Source organism: Macrosteles quadrilineatus, unplaced genomic scaffold (genome assembly GCF_028750875.1).
Source record: "Macrosteles quadrilineatus isolate MER2022 unplaced genomic scaffold, UCM_ALF_1.0 Scaffold_2__2_contigs__length_208266976, whole genome shotgun sequence".
In the NCBI taxonomy this organism is placed as follows: domain Eukaryota; kingdom Metazoa; phylum Arthropoda; class Insecta; order Hemiptera; family Cicadellidae; genus Macrosteles; species Macrosteles quadrilineatus.
The window spans coordinates 34292696-34317954 of record NW_026542595.1 but is presented as its reverse complement, the minus strand read 5'-3'; the positions used below and the strand labels follow the sequence as shown (position 1 = coordinate 34317954).

General features: G+C 34.6%; 1 protein-coding gene across 2 annotated transcripts in view; it reads right to left on the bottom strand.

Annotated features, from left to right (window-relative positions):
- Positions 1 to 782: 782 nt before the first annotated feature.
- Positions 783 to 25259, bottom strand: part of LOC128988056 (protein hobbit) — a 69765-nt gene continuing 45288 nt past the window's right edge. For both annotated transcript variants that reach the window (XM_054409239.1, XM_054409240.1), the window contains exons 26-41: positions 24504 to 24644; positions 21842 to 22028; positions 20811 to 20910; positions 20476 to 20585; positions 20105 to 20262; positions 19720 to 19920; positions 19365 to 19522; positions 18702 to 18819; positions 18168 to 18397; positions 15029 to 15176; positions 13875 to 13968; positions 6464 to 6672; positions 5206 to 5418; positions 4529 to 4636; positions 3879 to 3942; positions 783 to 1536 (exon numbers count right to left, since the gene is read on the bottom strand). In XM_054409239.1, the coding sequence (XP_054265214.1) occupies positions 3892 to 3942; positions 4529 to 4636; positions 5206 to 5418; positions 6464 to 6672; positions 13875 to 13968; positions 15029 to 15176; positions 18168 to 18397; positions 18702 to 18819; positions 19365 to 19522; positions 19720 to 19920; positions 20105 to 20262; positions 20476 to 20585; positions 20811 to 20910; positions 21842 to 22028; positions 24504 to 24644 (2226 nt within the window). In that variant the 3' untranslated portion in view covers positions 783 to 1536; positions 3879 to 3891. The remainder of the gene's footprint in view (positions 1537 to 3878; positions 3943 to 4528; positions 4637 to 5205; positions 5419 to 6463; positions 6673 to 13874; positions 13969 to 15028; positions 15177 to 18167; positions 18398 to 18701; positions 18820 to 19364; positions 19523 to 19719; positions 19921 to 20104; positions 20263 to 20475; positions 20586 to 20810; positions 20911 to 21841; positions 22029 to 24503; positions 24645 to 25259) is intronic.

Genomic DNA, 25259 nt, shown 5'->3' with positions numbered 1-25259 from the left:
TCATTCTCCCATATAGTGAAAGTGGCTTTGACATGAAACAAACTCACGAACAAACAATTATAAGACTCCTAAAAAACCTTTTGGGCAACCTAAAAGCCGATAAAAAGGTAGGAAATATTGTGTTAAACGAATTCATCAATCACGTTTTTTAGGGAACACAATCGTCATACTTATTATTATGCTTATCCTCCCTACATTTAACTAAGATTTTAATGACTTCACTCTATCTATCGCAGTTAGCTGAATTTACATAAAACCTCAAGATTAACCGTCGATTTCGACGGGGTTCCACTAGTAGTAAAGTATTCAGGAATGTGATTCTCAATTAAACTAAAAGGTTATCTTTTTAGGGGAAAACATTTAGCTTGGATTAAAGAAATATATAAGATGGAGAGGACACAGCTTCCAACTAAACTATTTTCTTTAATCCAACTAAACTATAAGTGTTATACAGTGAAATATTAAAAAAAATTGTGAATTACAGGGTAAATTTGCATTTGAGGTCATGCCATCACTTAAACCTAGGTACCATTTTTAATCTAATAAGAAGAATTAGGTACAGATACTATGTATATAAGGATCTGCCTCTTTGGATAAACTTTACATTTTAAGATGTATGTTCTGTTTCAAGTTTCAATCCATAGTATATGCAATTACTGCTACAGTGTTATGTTTTTAAGCACTACTTGTTACAAGGTTTTTTAGGGGGGGGGGGACCTTTCTTCGAACGTATTAGGCTAATTCTATTTGTGAAGTGATGGTTTTCCAGTTAAAAGATAATGTAAAACTGCATTAAACTCTTTATTTAATAATAATAACCCATTCAAAGCAAAATAATACTAAACATAAGTAACAATATAATTTAGGAGAACATTTTTACCATACAAACAAATCAATTTTCATCAGGTCAACAAAATTAACTTGAAAGTGGTGGACTTGGCAATATTATAAGATGGTGAGTGGTTTGTTATTTTTAAAACTATGCTGATAATTAAAAGTAAAATATTCTACAACCTTCAAATACATCATGGATTAATTTTGACAGAATCGGACACCAAACACTTTAAATAAAGTGTAAAGATAAAAATTTTTATTTAAAAAAAAGACAAAAAGTGTAGTTAACATTCAAGGAAACTTTTCAGGCACACACAGAGCTTTCACTAGTTAGATTTTACACCTAAAGTTACCAACAATAAATAAATAGGACATAATGTAAAAAGTAAACTGTTACTTTTTTTTACATTTATAAACTCTCATGTCTAACAGCTGTCATCTAAAAAAATATCTTATCTTTAAAGCTAAATAACAAACTACAATTTTTTACAGTGGTTTGCAAGTTTTACTATAAAATTGGTTATTAAATACATAAATAAAATAATTAACCCTAGAGTAAAATACTAGCCTCTACAGTAAATGTATCCTCTTATGTACATTAAACAGACTAGATTACATACAGTTATATATTGCAACAAGGATGAGTCTCTGTGTATCAGAAAATCTTCTTGTTATCATTTCAGGATGGATGCACTTCAATTCCTGAAAAAATACAAATGTTAGTTGTAGGGAACTACAATATAAGACCCCAGGTAGTTTTGCCTTGGTAAGTGTTGACAGTGTTAATATATACTACTCTGCCTATTACTCCGGTCTTTACAAAACAAATGATCTTACATACTTTCTCACACACTGACAATCATTATTCATAATTCTCAATCTCCTATATACTTCAGCTTAACCCTAGAACGGTATACCTCAAAATTGTAACACCAACAATTGTAAATAGGTATGCCGTTGTAAATTTTACTACTTTTGAATTATGTTTCAATAACAACAGCATTAAATAAGAGTTAAAAATATAAATATCATTTTCGGCTAGTACTGTTCATATTATGTAATTTTAACTGATTTTAAAAACCATACAAATATTACTTACATTGCAAAAAACATAGTTTCAAAACCGTGCTAATTTCAAAACAAACTTAATTGAATTTTTATTAAAAAACTTGTCAATATTATTTTACTTAGATTTAGCAATATTGTTTCTGTATAAGAATAAAAAAAAAAAAAATTTTGGTTGTCTCATTGGTTGCCTATTTAGTGTTATAAAGCCTCTTTGTACAAAATAATTTGATGAGAAATAGTTATTTGTGTAACTAGTGAGCAAAGTGGCACTTTGCTGCACACGAAAGCAATGTTTGTAGGGAAATATCTCGAGTGCAGCAAAGGCCTTTTGCACTTGTGTTACACACTATATTTTTCCTACAGTCACTATAAAGCATATAAATAATTAGTCTTTCAAACACTATACAACACGTTTTTAGGTTCAGCTGGCGACACAAATAGATGCCCTAGAGAAAATAGTCACCTAAGTAGTATCACTCCGCTATTTTTTCCTCGGCAAGCAATGTGCTCCGCGACTTGAGAAAATAGTTCCGTATGTTTTTGTAATTTGAAGGGGTTTCCGCGCCTAAAAAAATGATTTAAAGGTATTTTCTTGTTTATTAAGATCGTAGGAATGTTTTCAAAACGTTTAAAAGAAAAATCCAGAAAGTTCAGAAATACCGAAACTATAAACACAAAATTACAGGTTAAATCGTAGTTATAATAGTCAATCAGCTGTTCACAGTATTATTATCTTTAAGTGTTGTCAACCTATTTTGAAGCCGTACGACAAAGTATAAATATGCAGCAATTAGCAGCTTTCTGTACTATAAACAGTAGGCTACAAGGAAGCCAACTTTGTCGGGTGACTGTAGGAAAAAGTAATTTTTTTAAAACCTTTCCCGTACACAGTCGTTGAGTGTAACACTATATTGGTATACCTTCGTAAATATCACAACTCCGTTTTTCTCAGTTTTAGGAGTTGTATTACAATATATCAAATGATTTATTTTATTTTGTAATCAAAATCATTTTTATATTTATGAGGTTTCAAGGTAACAACATACAAAAATTGGTAAAAACATGTTTATTACGCTTTTCTAAATACACATAGCTATAGTAGTTATTGTTATAGGTTCGTAAAAGTTACGAAACTACACTAGACCTTAAGTCACACGAAAGGTATACCGTTGTAAATATTACAAATTACGTCACTGACGCAAAAATAGACAAATCCCACACAATGTTTCAAGTGACACTGAGCTCCTTGGGTGGTTGGGGAAGATGACTAGGACAGACAGTACAGTCAGAGCCAAAATGTACATTCTGTTAGAAAAGAAGTGTATTTTCCATTGTAAATATTACCGTTCTAAGGTAAAATTAACTTAAATGAACGTTTTATGTAATTTCTTTCAGTTTACCCTTCAGTGTACGAGGTTTAATCTCTACTTTTACTCTAAATATATATAAGGAAAATAAATCAATCAGAAGTTACAATATCTTAGAAAGTACCAGTGGCATTTTGTTGGTGTAGGCTGTATCAAAGGTTAACATGACATACTGACTCTAATCTAGTTGTACCTTTCCACAAATTCAATTATACTTATAAGGATATTTCATGTTTAAAACAGTTTTAGTGCAGCTGTTGAACAGTTGATCTTGTTAATTTGTTTCATTAAAAGATATTTATTTAATTAAATTTTCAGGAAAACTGGATGTGACGTCTAGACTTTTAATTTAATTTCTAATATTACTGATGGTATCAATTTCAAGCCTGCATGTTCAATATGTTTCCTTTAATAACGACATAGTAATATTTCACTTGAGAAATTTATACAGTTGGTGTTTTGAGCTTCTCTTTACTAATTTATTACTCACAAATGTTAATTTTAAGGTATAGTTGTGACAACAAAGGTTTTGAAATGAGATTTTAATAAAACCATTTTCAGCGTGCTTACGTGAATTGAATGTGTGTGAGTTTGAATTAAAACTATTACCTTGTATTTTTTATCAGTTTGGAAGCTTGAATACTCCTTTTTTCTGGCTGCGACTTTCTTGGGGCTGTAAAAATTAATGCAGGGTTACTAATTATTATATATTCTTTTTTTTTTAGATATTTGGATTTACAATAATTTAAACAATAAAATATATATTTTAATTTTAAATGGCAAATATAAAATAAGAAATTTGCTATAGCTAAAGTTGAAATGAATTTCTGAAGTATTTCTCATAAAATAAAATAATGAAAATAGTTTCATGTTCTGCTAAACTTGTGACAGTTGAACCAAATCTGTTCTAGGCACTATTGTCACTTCCAGCTTGGTCACTTAGAAAAGGTCTGACAGGTTTAGTTTGGTCAACAATTGGCCTGAAGCTGCACCTGTAGACCAGTGAATTACAGAAACCTAAACTGGATAATATGTGGTTAGTTGTGACATTATATCATATACTACAAAAATAAAAATTATAAAAACCAATATTCTTTTGGTTTTTTAACAAATCTGTAACACCATGTATGATTTATAAATTTGACAAGAGTAGGGGTCAATGTTTAAAATATTCATGATTTAATATGTCGTGTCAATAAAAGAGCAAGGCTTGTGTTAAAAATGTACAATGTTAGTAAAGCAGTGGCAGTGGAGATTACCATCAGTTTGGGGCCAAACAATATCCTTGCTTTGTCCTCCTCCTGGGGCGAAGGACCCTCACTGGTCACCCCTCTCTTCACCTTGATCTGGAACTTCTGCTTGATAGCCTACAACACACAGTCATTCTACTGATAACATTCACTATATAAAGGTTAAATTAATGAATCATTTCTCAAGATTCCAACAAAAATCATACTCCTACATTTTTTTATTGACCATAGATACTGAACGTAGACTTGTCATTTTGTCATCTGCTTGCAGTTTAGGTTGAGGTACATCTGTAACTTATGTTAACATGTACTACTACTGTTTTTATATAGTTTTTTCCATGTCGGCATGGATTCTACTATTTAAAATGTATGTGATGGTTTGAATTTAACAGAAAGCCGAATAGCTTATGTTTTAAAGATTCAAAAATGGAAGATCAATTCTGGCCCAAGTAGTCTTTTGTTGCAGAACCATCAAGTAATGATGATTTTTAACAACAGGTTAATTTTAGCTGGAAATAAGAACTGGGTTTAGACCATTTTCTTACAAAAAAAAACATTAGAAAATGAACACTGTAGAAAAACACAGAATCAAAATAAAAAAATGAATGAGCAATTAATTGATAGCAGAGGCCTAAGCATTAATTCACATCAAACACGCCTGGCTCAGAAACCTGTGTTGTACAAACCTGAGGCAGTATCACTCTGCGACTGTCGTTCTTCATGGCCAATAACAGATCCAGCCACGTCCACGTGACATTGTGGTACTCCAGGGTAGGGATCACCAGGTTCATGTCCTGCATGTCCTCAATGTTCTTCTCCTTGTTGCCTTTGTAGCTGACCTTCATTGGTACCTCAGGTATCTTGATGTAAATGAACAGTTTATTCTTCTCTGCTCGTTCCTGCAAAGCAAAGCTCATTTTTTCTGGGGCTTTAAACTTGGCTAGACAAATGTGATGACTCGGCTTTACAATGGGACGTATTATAGCAGATATTGTTGTAGAGGTGGGGCTATGCTTTGAGGTGGGGATGAATGGAGAGCAGTCGCCTTCAACATTCATCTAGTGCCTCTTTCAAAGCGAGACAAGGGTTGTATTTATGACACAATTATTCTAGCAAAAAATCGGTTGAGCACCTCTGAAACAAATTATCACCCAAACAACACTCGGCATAAACAATTCTTGTTTCAAATAAACATAAATTAAATTTCTATGAAAAAACCACCCTATATAGGACTAAAATATTATTAGTAAAATTAAAAATGAACAAAGCAGTAAGAATTTAATGAGAAACCTAAAACTTTATTTGGTGGAAAAACCTTTTTATTCTTTGAAAGAGTACTATTCTACCTCCCCTTTTAGCATTAGTCGTAATTGATTTAGTTTTGATTATTTTTATTTGCTGGTTCTTAGATTTAAATGTTAATAATGGTTTAAAATGTGTATATTATTAATTTTAAGTTAGATTAGTTGACGCTATTCCATTGAACAAAACTGTACTTTATGAATAAAGTATATTTGATTTTGTTTGATGCCTGGATGAACAGACATGAAGTTATGTGATAACGGTTTGGGCCTGGTTACTAAATTTGTAATTCTTAGCTGCAAAACCAAGTAGATAAACCAATTTCCACTTACAGAAAATACCCGATCTTGCAAGGATAATAATATACCAAGTCAAACGAATGTATTGGTATCAGGCCACTTTTCATATACAACCTGACCTCTGGTAGCTATTTACATTCACAAACTCTGTCAAATGTACCAAACTCTGCCAAATGCAATCAGAATTCTTAAATACAGAGGGAAGTAGAGAAAAGAAACCCCCATGTTAAATTACTGGATGCCAGAACTGGGGTCTTACTGTTTGAAACGATTCAAATAGTAATATGTACTATAATTAAAGACTTAAATAAACTACTAAAATAAATTTTACTGTAAAACTTGCCTTCATTTTCTCAACATCATCCTTTGGATCGATTCGAACATAAAAGTTAGAGTCTTTGCCTTTCTTAGCAGACTTTTCATTTGTTTTGCTCTTCTTGGAAGTAGTGCTACTGCTGTCTGTCTCTTCTACCCCATCTCCTTCAATGTTCTCAGGATCTCTCTCAGGGAAGCAAAACCTGAGCATTGTGTTGTAGAACTTCTTTGTTAAACCTGAAATTAAAAGAGAATGTTTGAATATAACTTAATACAGATTTACAAGACCTTTAGAGATTTGTTGTCACTTGTCAACATAAATAGTCTTGTGAGTTAAATTTGTTTGATGGTATAATTTAATTTTGTTAGGTTAAAAATAGTTAAAGTTAAATAAAACTGTGTTTATTTTGAGTTGGTGAGCTCAACAAACTACAAATAAAAGTGAGTGATGTTGTGATATCTTGTCCAGGTGCCACCACTAATATTTTTTTGTTTTATCTTGGAGTTTAATCTTGTACTGAATTATCTCTAACCCTTTGCTTTGCTTGATATATCTATGCTGCGCCCAAGTTGGTGTTCAATGCAAGGTTAAGGAGGCCACACACTTCTTTAAATAAAGTAATTATTAAAAATTAGGCTTGTTGGCTGCAACACTAAATAATACAGCTTAAGCTGGGTTTTCCTAGGCGCGGAAGCGGAGAGCGGAGAGAGGAACGCGGAGAGCGGAAAAGAAATTAACATGGCATACCTCTCCGCTTCTAGGAAAACAGTAACATCAAATTACCTAAGACAAGTGGAGTCCGCTCTCCGCGTTCCTCTCTCCGCTCTCTGCTTCTGCGGCTAGGAAAACCCGGCTTTAATAATCTTTAGGAAAACCCGGCTTTAATAATCTTGAGAAAAATAAATTTTACTAAAATGGTGTTAAGATGTTAAAAGAAAAAGGCAAAAATATGTGTAATAGGCTATGTAATTATTTTTTGTGAAGGATATGATAAATTTTGTAATAATCAAAATCTGTCATACATAAAGGCATAGGGATAGAAGAAATTTTAAAGCTATTGATTTATTCAGTTTAAGAATTAGACCAGGATTTAAAAAAATATTATAAACACTGTTCTGTATGTAATTAGAACTAATAATAAATGTATTTGTAAAAGTACAATTTTAACCAACTTTATTCAACACAAATTAAAAACAAAGTGAAGAAGTAAACATTATAACCAGCTGGTGATAGTTATAAAATAAATAATCAATAAGTAAAGATAGACATTTAGGATGTAACACTTCCCCTTCTTAAGTGAGCTTCATAAATTGAGTCTATCCACGGGTTTATGTGTCCTTTTTGAACGTCTCACTGTAATAGCGGGAGTTGGTGCCACTGGAACATCTGATATGTTGTGATCGTTGGCCTCTGGAACATCTGATATGTTGTGATCGTTGGCCTCTGGAACATCTGGTATGTTGTGATCATTTGTTATGTGGTTTTCGGTTGGTATGTTGTGATCATTTGTTGCGTGGTTTTCGGTTGGTTCCTCTCTGACTCCTCCAAAATGGACTCCTCCAAAATTTGTTGGTATGAATACTTGATTTTGCTCATTCCTTAATGAAAACTCACACAAGTTTCGCCCTGAACGTCTAATTTGGTCTTGATGACGTCTGATTGTGCCACTGCTTGTGGATATTTCATAATTTCTTGGTCCTTCTTTTCTATTGATCTTTCCAAAGCCCCATTTGTTGCAGGTCCCATATAGGCGGTAAGCAACAGGGTCTTGAGCTTTAAATGATTTTTGCCTGTCAGAATATGATTTTGAGTCAAAATTTTGGTCCATTTTTTGTGACAAATCAGGATACAATAAGTCAAGTCTTGATCGAATTTGACGTCCAATAAAGAGATGTGAAGGAGACTGTCCTGTAGTACTATGTGGAGCTCTTCGATAGGCCATTAAATATCTCTGTAATTTCAACTCAATTGAGCCTTCCTCAAAGTGCATGGCTCTGATAGTATCTTTCAAGTCTTGTACATAGCGTTCTACTTGGCCATTAGTTGCAGGATGGTAAGGTGCTGATCTCTTGTGTCTAATTCCGTTAGATTGAAGAAATTTTTCAAACTCTAACGAAACTAATTGCCTTCCGTTGTCTGACACTAATATGTCAGGGATTCCAAAAGAGCAAAAGAATTTCCGCAAAGCCTCAATGGTTTTATGTGAATTTATAGTTGTAAGTGTTACAATCTCTGGCCATTTACTGTAGGCATCCACAATTAGGAGAAAATAATGGCCATAAAATGGTCCTGCAAAATCAACATGAACTCTTTGCATAGGCCTTGAAGGATATTCCCAGTGGTGAACTGGTGCTTTGGGTGCTTCATGTTGTACTCGTTGACATCCCAAACAATTTAAGGTCATATTCTCAATGTCTGCATCAATTTTAGGCCACCAAACATACGAACGAGCTAGTCCCTTCATGCGAACTATACCCACATGAGCCTCATGAAGTTCTTTCAAAATTCTTGGACGAAGTTGTTTGGGAATCACCACACGATTCCCTTTTAATAAGCATCCAAGCTGAATTGACCATTCTTGTTCGTTAGAAGACATCGGGTGATGTATTGGTTCCCCTCTGATTAGTGATTGATAAATATCTCTAAGATCTGGATCAGATTGTGTATTTTTTGCTATTTCTTCAGCTGTGACAGGTAAAGTATAGATTTGTTCTATTTCATGAACATCGGCTGAGTCAATAACAGCAGCTTCTTCAACATTTTTAGGTAGTCTTGAAAGTGCATCAGCATTAACATTATCTTTGGTTGATTTATACTTTATGTCAAATGAAAATGCCTGAAGGAATATAGCATAATGTTGTAGTCTTGTTGCGGCCATAAGTGGTATTCCATTTTTCGGTCCAAATATTGATACCAGGGGTTTGTGGTCTGTAACTAGGGTGAAATGACGTCCATAAAGGTATTGGTAAAAGTGTTTAACTCCAAAATAAATTGCCAGGGCTTCTTTTTGTATGACACTGTACTGTTTTTGTGTTTGTGATAGTGTTTTGGAAGCAAATGCAACAGGTCTTTCGTTTCCATCCGGAAACACATGAGAAAGAATTGCCGAAATTCCAGATTGACTAGCATCTGTTGCTAGAATGAGTGGTAAGTGTGGGTCAAAATGGCATAGTATATTCTCTGACATCATTTCCTCCTTCACCAATTGAAAATCTCGTTCACATTCTTCAGTCCAATTAAAAGGTACATTAGCTCTTGTGAGATTAATAATAGCTTGCATCTTTTCACTTAAGTTTGGAATAAACTTTCGATAGTAACTTATCAACCCAAGGATTTGTCTAACTTCTTTCACATTACTTGGTCTCTTCAGGTTTCTTATTGCTTCAGTAATATGTTTACTTTTACTTATTCCCTTTGACGAGACATGGTAACCAAGAAAGTCAATCTCTGGTACAAGGAATTGAGATTTAGAAACATTAATGTGTAAATCGTTGTCTTTGAACCGATTTAATACAGCACGGAGTCTTTTCAAATGTTCTTCCTCACTGTGGGCTGTTATTTTGACATCGTCAAAGAAAACATCAACACCATCAATACCTTGTAGAATATTTTCCATTGCTGATTGCCAAATAGCAGGTGCACTTGCAATTCCGAATGGTAGACGATTTACTCGATATAGACCTTTGTGTGTATTGATTGTGAGCAATTCTCTGTATTCTTCTTTCACTGGCATGTGTAGGTAAGCTTCGGATATATCAATCTTTGTAAATTTAGTCGAATTACCCATTCTGGCCAAAATATCATCAATGCGGGGCATGTTGTGTTCTGGTATTACCAAATGGGGATTGAGGGTTACTTTGTAGTCTCCACACAGTCTGATATTCCCATTTGCCTTCATAATCGGTACAACTGGAGTAGCCCAAGAACTCTGATTCACCTTTGTAATTATACCTTCTTTTTCTAGTCTGTCGATTTCTGCACTAACTTTTGGTAACAAAGCATAAGGTAGTGGTCTAGCTTTTTTAAAAACTGGTGTAGTGTCAGGCTTTAAGTTAAGAAGTGCTTCTCCCCCTTTGAAACTTCCAACTCTTGGTTCAAATATGGATTTAAATTCCATTAAAATATCGTGTACTTTGGGATTTGAGTGTTTAACTCTATTCAAGTCAGCTCCGTGAACGTTATTTATGTCTGACCAATTTATTTTAATCGATCTCAGCCATTCCCTACCAAATATCGTATCTCTATTACCATCGACTATATACAATGGAAGATATTTGGTTTGGTTACCGTAACCAACCTGAACAATGGTTTTACCCAATGGAACAAATTCATTTTTGTTGAAATCTCTTAATATTATGTCTGGATTCATTAAAGGTCTGTGTTTTGGAAAAAACTTGGAAAAGTTACTTTTTGACATCAAAGATACCCCTGCTCCTGTATCTAGTTTAAACGGAATAGTTTTCCCATTTATTTTTATGTTTAACATTATTTTCCTAAATTTATCTTCTGATGTATTCATAGAACAAATGTCAATAACATTAGTTTCCTTATAGAGGGATCTAACAGAATTGTTCATATTTTGTTGTAGAAATATTTCACTTTGATCTTCAAACGAGTCTGTTATTTGTTTTACATTTCTTGAAGTAGTGTTAAATGTAGTCTTATTTTGTCTTTGCAATTTGATAGGTGCATTAGGATTCCTAAAACAAATCTTTGCTAGATGCCCTATTTTTTTACAGAAGTTACATGTTGTATTTTTGTGTTTGCATTCAGATATGTATTCATGTAACTCTCCACAACAGTAACATTGTTTAAGATTGGTACTGTTTTTAGGTTTTTGAAAACTTTTCTGTTGTACAACATTTAAGTTAACCGGCAATTCATTGTTTTCATGATTGAATTTTGATTGGATTGTTATTGAATCGTTTTGAGCCTTTTCAATTACTTGAGCCATGTCTACAGCTTTTTCAAAACTCAAATCACTGTCACTTAGAGTAATTAACCTTGCCTGTATTTTTTCATCCCTTAGCCCGAGTATGAATTGGTTTCTCAGGGCTTTTGACAGAAATGTGCCAAAATTACAATATCTAGACAACTTTCTAAGATCCAATGAAAATTCAGAAACGTTTTCTCCTTCATATTGGTGTCTACAATGAAATTTGAATGTCTCTGATACTTCATTTGGTTTTGGTGTAAAATGTGAATTAAGAGTTTGAACTAATTCAGCATAGGATTTAGTTATAGGTGATACAGGATGCAATATATCCCTAAGTTTACTGTAAGTGTCTGATCCAATACAGTGAAGTAACGTAATTTTCTTTTTGTCTTCCGAAATGTTGTTATAAATGAATGATATCTCTAGTCTTTCCATATACATTTCCCATGTTTCATATCTTTCATTAAAGGGTCCAATCAATGCTGAGTTAATCATTTGAATGTTTTGAGATGTATTTGAATTACTTGTACTCACCTCCATCGTCGCCAAATTGTTCTGTATGTAATTAGAACTAATAATAAATGTATTTGTAAAAGTACAATTTTAACCAACTTTATTCAACACAAATTAAAAACAAAGTGAAGAAGTAAACATTATAACCAGCTGGTGATAGTTATAAAATAAATAATCAATAAGTAAAGATAGACATTTAGGATGTAACAAACACCATAAAACATTAACTGTATTTTGATTCGATGTTGACTTCAACCAAAACAGTAATAAACTATTTATGTCAAAGCAAAGAGATGAATGAACAAGAGCAGCTGTGAGCAAAAAGCTTTCAAGAAATGACAAATAAAATACGATCACGTTTCACATCTGGAGTAAGTAGACAAGCAAGAGTTTCCTTGTTCTGGAGAACGAGGAGTCAATCCACTTAATCAGGAGTGATTCCATCAAGCAAGACAAACTTGAACTAGATAATAATTCTAAAACTTAAGACAACTAAACACGTTTGAAATACATTATAAAATGAATGTAGTATCAGGTTAAATGAAATCTATGGATAAATTGGAGAATTTGATGTTTATCAGATATTTAGTATTTACTACTTTTCATTAAAATTACTATTATCTGTTTTTAACAGAGAAAGCTGTATCATGAATTATTCGGGCTACTTAATACTTTAATACTTTCTTTTTAAATAATAATCTACAAACAAAATAAAGGGTGTTTCAGTCAGCAATTTTGAAACTGATTCCCTTGTGTTATACAGACTTTCCTTTACAACAAATATAAACTTGGCTAAGTAAAATTTCTGCTATAAAACATGTTTACTCTTACACTTTTTTTGTCCTAGGACTCTAGGTACGAGCCTGAGATTGTTTTTCACATTACTTCAGGCTAGACCTAGGGGTTGCGGCATTATCAATTAGATAAAATCCATTGGTGATTTGGTGGTATTTGAAGCCGGGACCTCTTGGACCGAGATAACGTGCTCTAACCACTAGACCAGCTCGCTCCCCCATTTACTTTTACACTAGGGGCCACGAAAGTCTGCAATTGGCGACAGTCAGTATCAAGACTGGACTAGCACGACATTGCAACATCGCCCATTAACTAATTTTCAACACTAATTAAAATATACTTAAACAATATTTTTAAATCAGCTGGTATTATTAGATTTGGCAACAACGCACGGTCCTCATTGGCTCCTTCGAAGTGACATGGTAAATAGGCTCCTCCCTCAACTGCAGACTCTCGTGGACTGTACTGTAATTATCTAACTATCTACACTTATAAAAGTGAAATACCACTCACTCACTGATCTCCATATGTCAAAAACTACAAGCCATAAACATTCAGGAATTGGCATGGAGGTTCCAAATACCAATCAACCTCTAGGTGTGCAATAAGAAGCGTTTTCAAGAAATTCTATCAGGGCTATACCCAGTGACTATTTAAGTTCCCATGTTATCCTTATGGAGAAAAGATTCGTTTACATTTGACACATGAATACTTTTGAATCTGCACTATTAATTAATTAAGGGCTGGTTATATTTTATTACATAAAATGAAAATATTTACATTATGATGTTTGTGGCTTGAAAAAGTGTTTTCACCACACTACAATGTTTTTAGCCGTTTTACAAACGTTAATTGGAGGCTGAAAGCTATGTATTTCAGCAGTCATCGTTATTTGGGGGCTGAGCTTGACTTTGTTTCGAACTTAAAAAACTATTTGAACCGGTAAAACATCATCTTAAGCCCTAGGTACGAAATATACTATTACCGTACTGCATAACATTTTTAATAGGTAAAATGAATTAAAAAATCAAGAAGTGTAGGCCCTACTCAGGTTGAACATTAAACTTTTTAATTTTTGTTAACAAACCACAACGGGTTAGCTATTTATAGCATATGAAAAAATTCCAAAACAAATTTTTTAAAGGTTTTTATGGTTATACAACTAAGAAAGAGTAATGGACAATACCTACTTACCAATTGTCAATGGTACAACATTGATCTCAAAATGTTCTTTAACAGAGATGCCCCCTACTGGTGCCTTCTCTCTGCAAAACACTCTCACGGCTCTCTGAAATATTGATAACATATTATATTACATTTTGATAACATTGAAATACTGGGTGTCCCAGAAAGGAATGCACTTTTAAAACGAACAAAACAGGAAAATGGCTTTATTTACAGCAATTTTCCCAACAATACCTGTTTTTACACTTAAGGGAAATTACTTGTAAAAGATTACATCATTCAGTTGTAGACCCCTCCGGTACCGGCACTCCACCAAACGAAACCTTACATCTGCGAAGACTCTAAGGCAGAGTTCTGGTGTGATGGCTTCAGTTTCCCAACAAATATTTTGCTTAAGATGATTGAGGGTGGCAGGAGGGTTGTTGTACACCCGACTTTTTAGGTACCGATACCCCCACCAAAAAAGTCAGCCAGTGTTTTGACTAAAGAGCGCTAAAGAGGACTAAAGAGGATGTGATTTTATCCTGTACATGCTTCATACTTCTTAACTATGTGGCTGATGTACAGAGGGAGAGACATTGGTGGGACTGCAAGCAAGGTTCATACTATGGTCAAAATCTACTATCACACTTTCGATTAGAAGATGGCACAGGATTTAGATAATTTCCAAGAATGACTCCTACGGATTTTGGGGTTCTGTTAGGGTTTGTTGGGCCAAAGATAACAAAGAAATGCACACATTGCAGAGCTGCGTTTACAACCCTGAACACCGTAATGTCCGTAATGAACACCTGAGAATTCGAGTTTCCTGTCATACATCCTTGCTGACTTGATATAAAAGTGGATGTAGCTCTAGCCTTAAGGATCTATCTCCTTAAATAAAAACTGCCACATAATATAAAAGCAACAGTAAGAATAAAAAATTAGTTTAATCAATAAGTAAACTATACTACTATTTTGTTAGTTATTGAATTTTAAAAACAGGTCAAAAACGATGTGTTCCATCCATGCGTTAGCTACTTTTTCATTTACATAAAAGAGGTTTTATTTGGAGGTATGGCGAAGTCCCTGTTCTAACAAAAAATAAGTTTGATCCAAATTTATCTCAACAAAACAACGCAACACTCTTACACCACAATTATTGAGGTAGAGTTTAGAGTCACCTTTCTATCCACAGGCATGTTGCTATGTATCTCAGTGGGCACAATAACTTCAGGATACACTTCATTGGGCAACAGGTTAGTCATCCTAACATAACCCAGCTCTAGCAGATGTTCCACGGAGTCATCACTCTTCGAGTTCTTGGTATACCTGTACAAAGTCATGTTAGTTTCCTGGGATGACAGTTATTGGATTTGTAACGGAATTTTAAGAACTTAAAATACAAAGGGAGATGTTCAAGTCATCAGACAATTGGTTTCTTCATGATAACGAAAGAACCCTACTAATAAACAAAATCCTGAGTTAACCAGAATGCAGAAAAAAATCGATAACATCAGTGACTGCAATTGACATTTGAATAATTTTATTCTTAGATTGATGACACAGTCATTGACCTTGAGCTTTTGCATGTGTATTGCAGGCTGACCTATATTTCTAGTTTTACTGCAGGGAGACGAGTAATTAAAAACTTTTATTTTAATACATTCTTCTTAAATACCAACTATTAGTACACAGAAAACTCTATTACGCCTAATTAGTGCTCCCATTGTTTATTAGGGTTAAAAAGGGTTTTACCAAACATCTTTACTTTTTCCGTTTCTCTGTACGAGGAAAATGAGCTTGATGGAAATCGGCCATAAAATTTAAGAATGAAATGTATACAGCCTAAACATAAAATAGAAGATGGTTGGTGTCTGATAAGTGATAATTGATCATATTTTTATTGCTTAGTTTTTTTTTTTTGCTGAAACCTCTAATAGGTCTTTCTTCTAATAGGTTCTTTTTTGATAATCTCTCCATGGCCGCGGCGGATGATCAGAAGTTTGCCATGATCGCAGATGGCGAGGATAATGCACGACCGCGGGAGATGTTTATGAATTCGCCGCGATCGCGGAAGAAGATGATGTTGTTTCCAATATCACGAGGGGAATTCAAGATTTTGCGGCCCGGGAGATGATGATGATGCCTACACAACCGCAGGAGACGATACTGATGTCTACTTGGCAACAGATCAGAATTTCGCCACAATCGTGGAAGATGATGAAAATGTCCACGTGACCGTTAGATATGTACATGATTTTGTAGTGATCGTGAAATGAAATGAAATGAAATATTCCTTTATTGTCACAATACATTTCAAGTTTTTCAGCAATGCTGATGAAACAGGTGGCATTGTCCATTATTAAAACTAAATTTACAATTCATTCCTATAAATTAAATAAATGTAATAGAAAAATGTTTAACTGTTATTTAAATATTCAGAGACAGATTCAAACTGTTTTTGTAAGAGATACATTCTAAACTCGCTTTTGAATTTTGATATACTGGTAATTTGTCTGAATTTGGTAGGTAGACTGTTGTAAAGCCTGAGACTCATATAAAATGGTGATCTTTCATACAGACAGAGGCGATGTCTTGGATATTTCAAATTATTTTTAAAACGAGTAGGATATTGATGGATGAATTGATTGTTGTCATATGATTGGTAGTTACTTTTTAAAGAAACCACCATTTTAAATATATATAGAGAAGGCATTGTTAATATGTCGTATTTTTTAAAAATAGGTTTAAATGATGCTCTTTTTGATGCAAAAGATAGGATTCTTAAATACTTCTTTTGTTTTTTAAAAACTGTGTCGGCATATGAAGTTGAGCCCCATAGTTCAATTCCATACTGCATGATGGAATAAAACATTGCATAATATACAGTAAGTTTAGTTTTCAGATCAATTATATTCCTTAAAACATACATTTGAGAACAGGCTGTATTCAGCCTCTTTAGTATCATGTCTATGTGTGGTTTCTAGGTTAACTTTTTATCAATAATTAAGCCTAAGAACTTTGTATCTTCAACGAATGGTAAAGTATCGCTTTGGTAGCGTAATTCAAAATTTTGATTCTCTCTATTTTGGATTGTTTGAAATAATATAACCTGTGTTTTAGAACTATTGAGTTGAAGCCCATTTACTGTAAACCAACTGGACAAATCTATGAGTGAGCGGTTGAGTTCTAATTTTAGATTGGGTATATCTTTTGCTTTAACTATGGATGTAGTGTTCGTGGATGACTGTGATGATGTCTACTAGACCGCAAAGAGGATAATGATCTGAAAGTTGCCGCAATTGCGTAAGACGATGATAATGTCTACATGACTGTGAAAGATATATTTAATATTTTACTGTGATTGCATAAGACGTTGATAACAATTCTGTAAAAGCAGGAGAGGATGATAGTGTTTACGTTACCGCTGAGCAATATTCAGGATTTTGCCGCGTCCACGGAAGACAGAATGACTGAAGAAGATATTCAGGATTTCACAGTGATCACAGAAGACTATGATTATGTCTCCACGACCCCAGGAGATGATCACGATATTACCTCAAGTTTGGCTCAGGCTGGCAAACCTCTAGTTATAATAAAATTTTCTTTTGATTATATTTAATATCTTCATTTACAATATAAAAATAGATTTACATACCTTAGGTCATCAATCCTAATTTAGTCTTGGGCGACTAGTTTCAAAACAAGAGTTTCACTGTCAAGCCTATTATAAAGTCATCGTAACGCATTGTTGTCGTCAATACACAAAAATACAACATTTAACAAACATGAACATGGATATGATTTCTTGACATAAATGAATGCGCGGCCAGCCATAACGCACACGGTGACAGACTTGATGCGACTCAAGGGTATCAGGTCTTTGCCTTTAATAAGGTATTTATTTTATGTGTTTAGAAGGGTTTAACTTAAATTGGCCGGTTCACATTTTTAATTGCTACATATAATTATATTTTTTCTTTACTTGAAAAACACCCCATTACGCTAAAAAACAGTATTGATCCTAATAAAGACAGGAGTTGGTGTGGCATAACCAATCCGTTCTAAAAATTTGGTAGAACTAAAAAAAATGGTATGGTTATTGAAATATGATCAATTTAGGTACTAGGCCATCAGTAGTCAAAATTTTATTTTCAGCACTTTAAACTATGTTGAACTCATTGGAATCAATGGAATTGGAATCGAGAATTGAGAATCAATAATAAGAATCAGGATGGGAATCTAAATCGAAAGTTTCTTGGAATCGACCTATAACTGCTTATTTAAATCTGTTAATGTAAAATATTTGGAGCTACTGACAAGAAGTTGCTGAGAACCAGATCAGCAATGCCGAGTTGTCCATCAGCATCCGTGAGTCGCCACTGAGCGTGTTTGAAGCAGATCTCGTTGGCTCTGACGACTGTGACGGGTTTGTCTCCTCGGGTAGTTGCCAGCTTCTGATTGGCCGACAGCTGAGTCTCCTTGTAACATGATAACATCATGTCCAACTCATCACTGGACGACTGTAACTGCTCCTTGCACTCATTTATCTACAAACAAATTCATACAATCAAATTAACCTTCATAAATAATCCGTCTCTACAGTTTACACTAAAATAAATGAGAAATTTTGAAAAGGGCTAGACAGAGGTTGTAAAGGTTAGTAAAGGTAGTATTTTTATCTTTTTAACTTTATATCATATTCGTAATTTCCACTGGCCATGGTCAGGGTTGTGAGAAATAATATGACTTGACACGACATATATAGCCTACATAAGATAAAGATCAATCCTTTGTAGATAATTATTAATAACTCACAATTATTTAAATCACAATATTGGTGGTTCAACTCACTTGAGCTTCCACATTCTTCATCTCGGACAGCAGATGCTCACTGCTAGGTTCATCTGCTAAGGCTCTCTGTACTAAGTACATTTCTTTCTCCAGTTTCCGCAGCTTTGAAACAAGCGATCTGAACAACATTTCAATACAATAAAGTTATTTAAATCTAACATAAATGTACAAAATTTAGTTACAATCACCTTGAATCATATAAAAGATAGGTACAATACCTGTATCAATATTCAAGTTTTAAAACTGAAAGCATTTAAAGTAGAATGAGTTAATATACTTAACATTTTCCTTCTAATGAAAAGAGGTGTGCGAAAGGCTCAATTCTCAAACCAAGCCGAGCCAACCTAAAAATATCGACCATTTTGTCAGAAAATCAAGCCAAGTCAAGTGTTTAATTCTTGCAATACTATCCCTGATCTCAGAAAGCATCTGCAAACATCACACCATAAAAAATTCAAGATGTTTTTGCCATTGCTTCAGATCGCGATAAATAATACTTACCTCTACATCATAACAAATCAACTTATTATATTACATAAGAAACATTCATTGGATACAAAAGCTTTACTCGATCAAAAATCTCCAGCTTGCACACCTCAATAAGAAGATTTTCAAAAAGAGCGGGTGTCTTAAGGTTTGGTATAGTACAAGCTCATCCCTGACCTGACATGGTTTTGCAGCTGCTGTATGGGTCTGTGCTGGTCCTGCACACTGCACAGTTGCAGCTGGAACCTCATCCTCTGCAGTCTCTCGTAAGCCTCTTTACGTCTAGGAGGGACATACAGCAGCAAGTTGTTGACTATGTCCAGGATCATAGCATACTGCAACACAAATAACACTCTGATTAGGTAAACTGGACATACCGTGCCTGATTCATTACAGTGCATTTAATAATAAAAAGATTGGTATGCTTACCCCCAAGAAAATCAACACAATAATTACAGGCTATGCAAGCAACCTCAAACAGCAGTGTAAACTAATTTCAAACAGTTTCTCATGTTATGTAGGCCTAACTTACCTGGAGAGAATTGGTGCAGACATCCAGGTCGTGGTGCATGAGTGTGAAGGCATCAACAGCTGTCTCCCGTCTTTCCCACGGAGTGCTGGGCTCTTCCGAAGGTACAGGGGGAACCTCCTCTAGGTTATGAGGATCCATGGAGCTCTCACCATAGCCAACGTAGAAGAACTCGCATTTACATCTTGACACTATACGTTGTAGCTGGAATAAATTGACTAGGATTAAAATAAATCACCTTATAATACCTACTCAACATCATAACAAAACTTGCATTGTGCAAGCTACTTACATTTTCACTTTTCAGACACACTTGTATAACAGTTAAAACACGGTTGCGATTGAGATATTGAATTATCCCTATAGATTAGGTAGCTCATCAACATACCTGCAGTTTATCTCCTGAGCTGCTGGCTCCCACAGTTTCACTGACCACACCTCCAACACTGCCCCCGCTACCCACCAGGTGTGGCAGGTCAGGCAGGTCAGCGATCACGGTACCTTCCTTCTCCTGTATGTTCTCAACATTCAGCCACATGATATTCTCTAAAATATAAATGCATCATACAGTTGGTCCACAATTTATGTAAATATTAGAAAGTTTAAAGTTATCTAGAGGTGCTATAAATTTAAGATTTTAATCTGTTACTTTATTTTACATATTTTTACATCACACACAAAGATTAGCCTAACCTACAAGTTGCTTGTCATTGAGAAATATCCTTAACATTTAGGTAGAATTGTGAACTGCTAGTGTACCATCCATGGAATAGCTCTCCCTGGGGCTGACTGTGGCGTAGTACTGCATACACTCTAGGGAACCAACCCAAGTGGTCTTGCTTACTAGAGTCCTCTCCTTCCATACTGGCCTGTGGAAACATAAAGGATAAAGTTTTACTAATACTAGGATACACAGTATAATTAAATAATAGATTTTTTTATTGACAAGTATAATGAATCAATTATTTTACTAAATATAACCAATAGACAATTTAAGTTCCTAAAAAGGTTGTTTGGTATCAACTTTTTCAGATTTTTATCTGAAATTCTAACTTATAAAATTAGATTGTCATAATACTAAGCTTATAATGTACCTGTGAACTCTCTGAAGAATTTCAGCCTTAGCAGCACTTAGGATTACATAGCCTTTGGTTTCTATTCCCTTCAGCAACACTTGGCTGTTCACCAAAGCAACTAAGAACAACACTTAATTAATGCATCAACAATGATTTTGAAAACTTAATCAAGAGAACATTTGAAAATTGCACTTTATAATGAATAGAAAAAACATGTAAAGCTAAGCCATATTATGTTTGTATTTTTAATGAGATAATAAGGCAGAATGGTTAATATTGGAAGCATAGGTTAAAACCAGACACTCTGTCTTCTGATTAGCATGTTTTTTACAGCTCCTACAGTGACTAGACAGTTGTTACTGGCTGAGGGAACAGTGCACCAACCACAATGGATGGAACTGATTCTCTGACCGTAAAACAACATTTTCATTTAAACTCAACTTATAACACAGTGTCTATGATTTTGAATTTATGATTTCTATGTGTAGTTAAAAAGACTTTGATAGGTAGCACAACAGTACAGTCACTTCCAAATCCCTTGCTATAAGTTGAATGGTTAAACATCATCAAGCTGCAAAAATTATGAAGAACCTTTTCACAGTAAAAATTAGCCTTGGAGAGAAAAAACTTTAGGCCTATTCAAATTACCACCATATAATACTGGGTTGAGACCTCTTCGCTGATATTTTTTTCTTTTACAATAAATTAATCTAAAATTAGTTACTCAATGGGGCTTGACATTTAAAAAATTTTGGATGTCCCCAAAATACCTGATTTAAGGGTCTTGTGCAAAATTGTGATACCAGTCAAAAAGTCCAATTGTATGCTATCAAAAGGTGTGCACAGTTCAGTTTTCCTGTTCAGCCCATTGAAAAGTTAAGAGTTACATTTGCTTATCCCTGTATTGTCCTGATTTTGAAGACATCTGATATTAGTTAGTAACAAAGTTATAAAGGTATTTCACTCTTCATGCAGCCATATTCAGTTTTAGTTGCACACCCAAAAGTGCACCGCTGTGTTTGAATTTCATTTTAATTTGATCAACTTACTGAGCCAGTTTTTGTGTACAACATCATCCATCTGAGAAGCCGCCAGTCCCTGGAGATGCTGCTCTCTGGTGGCTACAGACATGTCATCACTGAACACTACATTCTTGTTCTCTGCCTCAGCTATCAGCTGCTGCAGCATTGTAGCTGCTTGTCCTGACTGTAGCTTAGTCATGGGTGACGGAGTGGCCTGGAATGGGTGTGAAAAGATTAGTTAGAATTGACATTTTAAAAGATAAAAACAAAATTGTTACAGAAGAATTGAAGAAGTAATCCGACAAATTATCTACTTACCCTGAATGATACTTGCAAACCGATAAGAAAGCAAACTGCGAAGAGTACCAGTTTAAAGAAACTCTATTGGACTTGGCATTACTGTTTGTTCTCAATAATCTAACACTTAAGAGACTAGGAACAAGTAAGATTACCAAGTTTACCGACTTTTTATCATAAAAAATAGAATTAAAAGTAACCTATAAAATAAGCTAAGAAAAACTTACTCACAATGCCTCATTACAGTAGACTCCCTCTTATCCGGACTCCTTGGGACTGAGGCCAGTCCGGATAACGGGTTTTCCGGTTAAACCGACGTCCCCAAAAACTTGTTAAACGGACTGTTTACTGTGATATTCGACTTAATTTAGGAGAGCATTGTATTAAGACACAAGATCACTGGTGTCAAATCTTTCCCACGAGAACAGATGTTTCAGTACTGCCCACTTCCTGCCGACAGGGCCCGTTTAACCGCTACGCAAACTACGCGGCCGCATATGGCGCCAAAAAAAGTGGCGCCATGGCGCCAACGGAACAATTTTTTTATTTTTAGCGAATTTCCCTATAGGGAAGTAGCTATTACCGTAGGTCTCATGGTAAGACCTAAGCCCGGGACCGATTTACTTTTTTATTTTGATGTCCCCAGAGGCCAAAAACACCATTCGTTCAAATTTTTATATATCTATATATAGATATATATATATATATATATGTGTCCATCCGCACGATAACTTGAGTAATTTTTGTCCGATTTTGATAAAATTTGGTTTGAAGGTGTAAGGCGGGATAAACTTGAATGAGTTCGCGAACCAGCATGATCGGACTATGGGAACGGGAGTTTATGGGGGGTTTAACTTCCCCCTCCCTTCCTCCCTTCTACTTCTAATAACTGTCCCCTCCTAGAGCAGAGCATTACATTGTATTGTATTGCACTCTTTTAGTTGTATACGTACACCTGTTATGAACCAGATTGATACCGACTCAGCAATTAGCCTAAAGAATTTGCCAAGATCAAAGCTAGGAGAATTAATGTTTAACTGCTAAGAGCTTTTGAACTGTTCAAATTGAAAATTTTGTATTCTTTTTGTCAAGGTTATAAATTTGGTTTTTCATGTTTTCTAGATGTTTAATGTGTTCAATTAAAAATTCCTCTCTTATCATCTACCTACGCCTGTTTTTCATTGTTATAGGCTTTGTAATAGCTATTTACATTACAAGTGTAATAAGAGCGTTTTTACATCTTGCAGGTTAATGTTACGCAACGAGCGGAAGCGAGTTGCATAATTCACTTAAAGTGATGTAACACTCTCTTGCGTAACGCGTAATGTACAAGATTTTACCTGACCCGACAATATACATGGGGTCACATACAATATTTTTCATTATCCATTTCACTTATCTTCTAAAAGTAACGTTCTTTTACAAACAAAAGCTAGGTTAGGACTTAGGAAAATACTTTAAAGCATTTAACAATAACATTTAAGCGCAAAGCTGATTTCTAGCGTTGCACGTCGTTGGCTCCATAGAGGTATGATTTTTAAGTTAAGCACTCAATGTTATTTAAATGGGTTTAATTACCTCACCGAGTGAGTTTTTTCAACTTTACATCACTCGTGAAGTAAAGAAGGTTTTGAAGGTGAAGAAGGTTGGTTTTGTATACATCACGCTTGGGATAGGGAAGTTTAACATGGCGGGTTAGGTAAAAGCTTATATCGTATCCAAGTTATCCTGTAAAAATTGTTTTCACATTTAGAAATAAATTGTTAACTTAGGCCGTGATGCTCGTCAAGCATGAGGTCATGATAGAAGACGGCAATGACGTAGGTATTTATTTATTTATTCTAAGTGGCACTGATTCGGGTGTGTGTGGCTTTACTCTGAAAAATGCCTAGAACCAGCCCTGCCTGCCGATCTAGTCCAGTTAAACCAATGTGCTGATAAAAATTGTCCGGTTAAAGAGATGTCATTTCCGCCGAGTGTAGTCCGGTTAAAAGGTGTCCGGATAAGAGGGAGTCTACTGTATGTTCTCTTTAACTACTGGGGGTTATTAAATTTAATCATTTTATTAGCAATGTCCATAAGATACTTTCTAAACAAGGAAGGTATTTATAGTTTATTAAGTCATACTCTTTCTAAGTATGACCTACATTCTATTAGGCTTCCCTATATTGCATAAGTTTCTACTGTTATTCTTCCTCAAGATGACTGTCGAAACCTTTCTCAAATAATTTTAAAAATAAAAACCGTATTGAAGTCAAGCTTTCATTATTTGCCCCAACTGATTAGTGATTATGGTATTCCATACTTTGGAAATCGATGAGAAACCATAACCAGAAAGAGTAGAGACTTCTGTCACAATACAAATTCAATTGCAGTGATATAGAGTATAGACCTGTATTGCTGGTGCCGGTGGAGGGGCTGCAGGAGGTGTGGCTTGTCCTGCATTGCTGCGGCTGCGAGACTTGAGGGGAGTTGCGGTACTGTCCTTCCTGAACCCTTTCAACGCTTCTGTAGAGAGGTTCTTTTTCAGTTGCTGAAAGACACAACCTATCAGACTTTCCTGTTAACCTTGTTTTTAGCCATAATAGAAGACGTATAGCTATGACAGTTACACAAATCAATATTTTTTTATTTGTGCTACCGGTATGGTAATTTTGAAAACTTAAAATATTGATTAATTTAACTTAAATTATAATCTTCACTTTCTTGGTCATTGACACTTCAATGGCTTTTGACCTCACCTCTGCTCTGCTTTTTTCTTAGAGTATATTAGTACTAAGTTTATCAATGTCTTTTTAAAATTGGTCCTTCCATCCAAGGCCACACTAAAAAACAGGCCGTAATGCTCATCAAGCATGACATCACGATAGAAGACGGCAATGACGTAGCTATTTATTTATTTATTTTACAAGGAAAGATTAAAACAAGCAGCTGATCACACACTGCAAACATTACGTCATTGCCGTCTTCTATCGTGACGTCATGCGTGACGAGCATTCCGGCCTGTTTTTTTAGTGTGGCCTTGTTCCATCTCACCCTTGGTCTGCATTTTTTTGTTTTCTATCCTGGTTTTTGAGGAAAACTCTTGATCATCTATTATAATGTACCTATGCTCTAAACTTGTGCTGACTTAGCTGGTTTTTATTTT